The sequence below is a fragment of the Sinocyclocheilus anshuiensis genome, unplaced genomic scaffold, assembly GCF_001515605.1.
Source record: "Sinocyclocheilus anshuiensis isolate Anshui unplaced genomic scaffold, SAMN03320099.WGS_v1.1 scaffold819, whole genome shotgun sequence".
In the NCBI taxonomy this organism is placed as follows: domain Eukaryota; kingdom Metazoa; phylum Chordata; class Actinopteri; order Cypriniformes; family Cyprinidae; genus Sinocyclocheilus; species Sinocyclocheilus anshuiensis.
In genome coordinates this window covers 13,601-15,793 of record NW_015548238.1, presented here as the reverse complement: position 1 = coordinate 15,793, position 2,193 = coordinate 13,601, and the positions used below count along the sequence as shown (strand labels likewise).

Sequence of the window (2,193 nt, the reverse complement as noted above, 5' to 3'; positions counted from 1 at the left end):
GCTCGCTAGAAACATTGGCAAATTGTGTGCCAGGTAGCCAGGATGTCCAAGCTTATCTGCAAGACGTCGAATTCCATCTGGAAATGAGACCCAATGTCACTGACAAAAATAGACTCTATTTGCTCCGAACGACATCCAGCCCTGAAGCGCCCAGTTTCCTGGACCGGCAGCCTGCACACACAAAGGCTGATTACCACCTGCTCCGAGAAGCCCTCATCCAAGAATTCGAAGCGCACAGTTTCCTGGACCGGCAGCCTGCTCACACAAAGACTGATTACCACCTGCTCCGAGAAGCCATCATCCAAGAATTCGCTGACCCTGAGTCAGAACAAGGACTAGTGGCTGCCCTGGAGACGAAACAAGGTCGTCATGAATCTCCCCAAGCCTACTACAGCCGACTCAGACGAGCATACTTTGGAACTCACAACGAACCGAATATGGAAGACGATCTGAACTTCAAAACTCTCTTCCTGAGAAACCTCCATCCTGGAGTAAGCCACCATCTTGGTGTTCTCGCATGTCCGCGAACAATGAATGCTCAACAGTTGCGAGACTTGGCGCATAAAGCCTACGGCAAACAAAAGATGGCCTCGGAAAAGGGCTCCAAACCCACGGCAGTTCTTGACTTCAACACTCAAACTCAGGAGCTGGCTCTAGAGGGCGCCCAACATCAAGACCATGCCAAGCCGCCACACAAAGAGCGGAACACACCCTCGTCCAACAGAGAACGAGACTCCCATGCTGGTACCCGACCTAAACAGAGGAACAACCGCTGGGATGGACCGCATGGACGACAACACTCACCTGGACATCACTGGGATAAATCATGGGACCAATCAAGACCTCATGAGAATCAATGGGAGAGATTGTGGAATCAACCAAGCTCATTTGGAAACTCAAGAGGAAAAAACTCATGGGAATCCAACGGAACCTCCAAGGGAAAACGACAAACACACCCGGGAGCAACCAATCCAAGGAATCAACGAAGGAACTCGCAAAGATTCCAAGCTGACCGAGCTCAAACTGAATCCACACAAGAACAAAAGACATCACCGTGTTTCGACTCACAAGAGCTGATGAAAATGATGATGAAAGAGTTCTTCCACCGAAAGGAGGAGGATCGGAAGTGGGAAAAGAAAGAGAAACCAGAGTCAGCCTGACTAGCAGCCGGAAGAGAAGGCAGCAACCAGCTGACCCAACCAGCCACAGAGAGCAGCACTCCTTCACCTCACTCTCAGAGAACTGTAACCTCCATAACTTCAGACGGACAAGAAATCCCACCTGAACAACCTGCAAAACAGTCAGAAACTGACCCAACACCTGATGCGTCAGATCACAGCAGCGTCCATCAAACACCTGCTGACATCTCCATATAAGCCATCACCCAATTTCCTCGGGTCAAGTGAAACGAGTCAACAGGACAGTGGTCAGCATGTTGAAGAAGTACGTGTCCGCCAATCAAAAGGATTGGGATATTAAACTTCCTCTGGTACTGATGACCGTCAGGGCCACCCCTCACAGGTCTACTGGAGTACCCCCATTCGAGATGATGACGGGGCGACAAATGACACTACCGCTACACCTGCTGTACCAACCTGGTGACATGAACCTTGTCACCGCCTACACCACTCACCAGTACCTGGAAGAGTTGCATCAACACCTGAGAACAACTTTCGCCTTCGCGCAACATCAACTCCAAAGAAGTGCGAAAGGTCGAAAAAAGTGTGGTACTACAGCTTCGCCCATCCAAGGCAGAACGCTCCCCATTATGTTAGTGTGGTGTAGCGTATGGGATTGTCTGTCTGTGTCAGTTGGTTTGATCTCCCCCCTTTTTCTGTCGGTTGGAGCCCTGGTGCCTCAGACCGACAATCTCATACTCTACACCACACTGACATAACTTCTGTCATTTTAGGAAGACATATAGCTATCTTTCTTAAACGTAACACCTACACACTCTCCTCCGCCGCACTGCTAGGACCAACCTCTAGTAGAGAGGAGTTGTTCCACACATGTGACACTTTCCCTTGCTGTCTAACCTAGTTTAGTGTCCTTGTGTCTCTTTGTGTTTTTGTTTATAGCTATATATATATTTTTTTTTTTCCCTCTTTCTCTCTCTCACTATAATTTCCTTTCCCCTCTAGTCCCCTCATCAGGTAACTCCCTTACCTCAACTTTAAATCCAGGTCCCGAAAC

At 49.1% G+C, this 2,193-nt stretch overlaps 1 protein-coding gene across 1 annotated transcript in view; it reads left to right on the top strand.

The window, feature by feature from the left end:
• The window catches only part of LOC107654783 (uncharacterized), a 1,778-nt gene extending 430 nt beyond the window's left edge, over positions 1-1,348 (top strand). Inside the window, exons 2-3 of the mRNA XM_016442038.1 lie at positions 10-185; positions 270-1,348. Of these exons, the coding sequence (XP_016297524.1) occupies positions 10-185; positions 270-1,160 (1,067 nt within the window). The 3' untranslated portion in view covers positions 1,161-1,348. The remainder of the gene's footprint in view (positions 1-9; positions 186-269) is intronic.
• Positions 1,349-2,193: the final 845 nt, after the last annotated feature.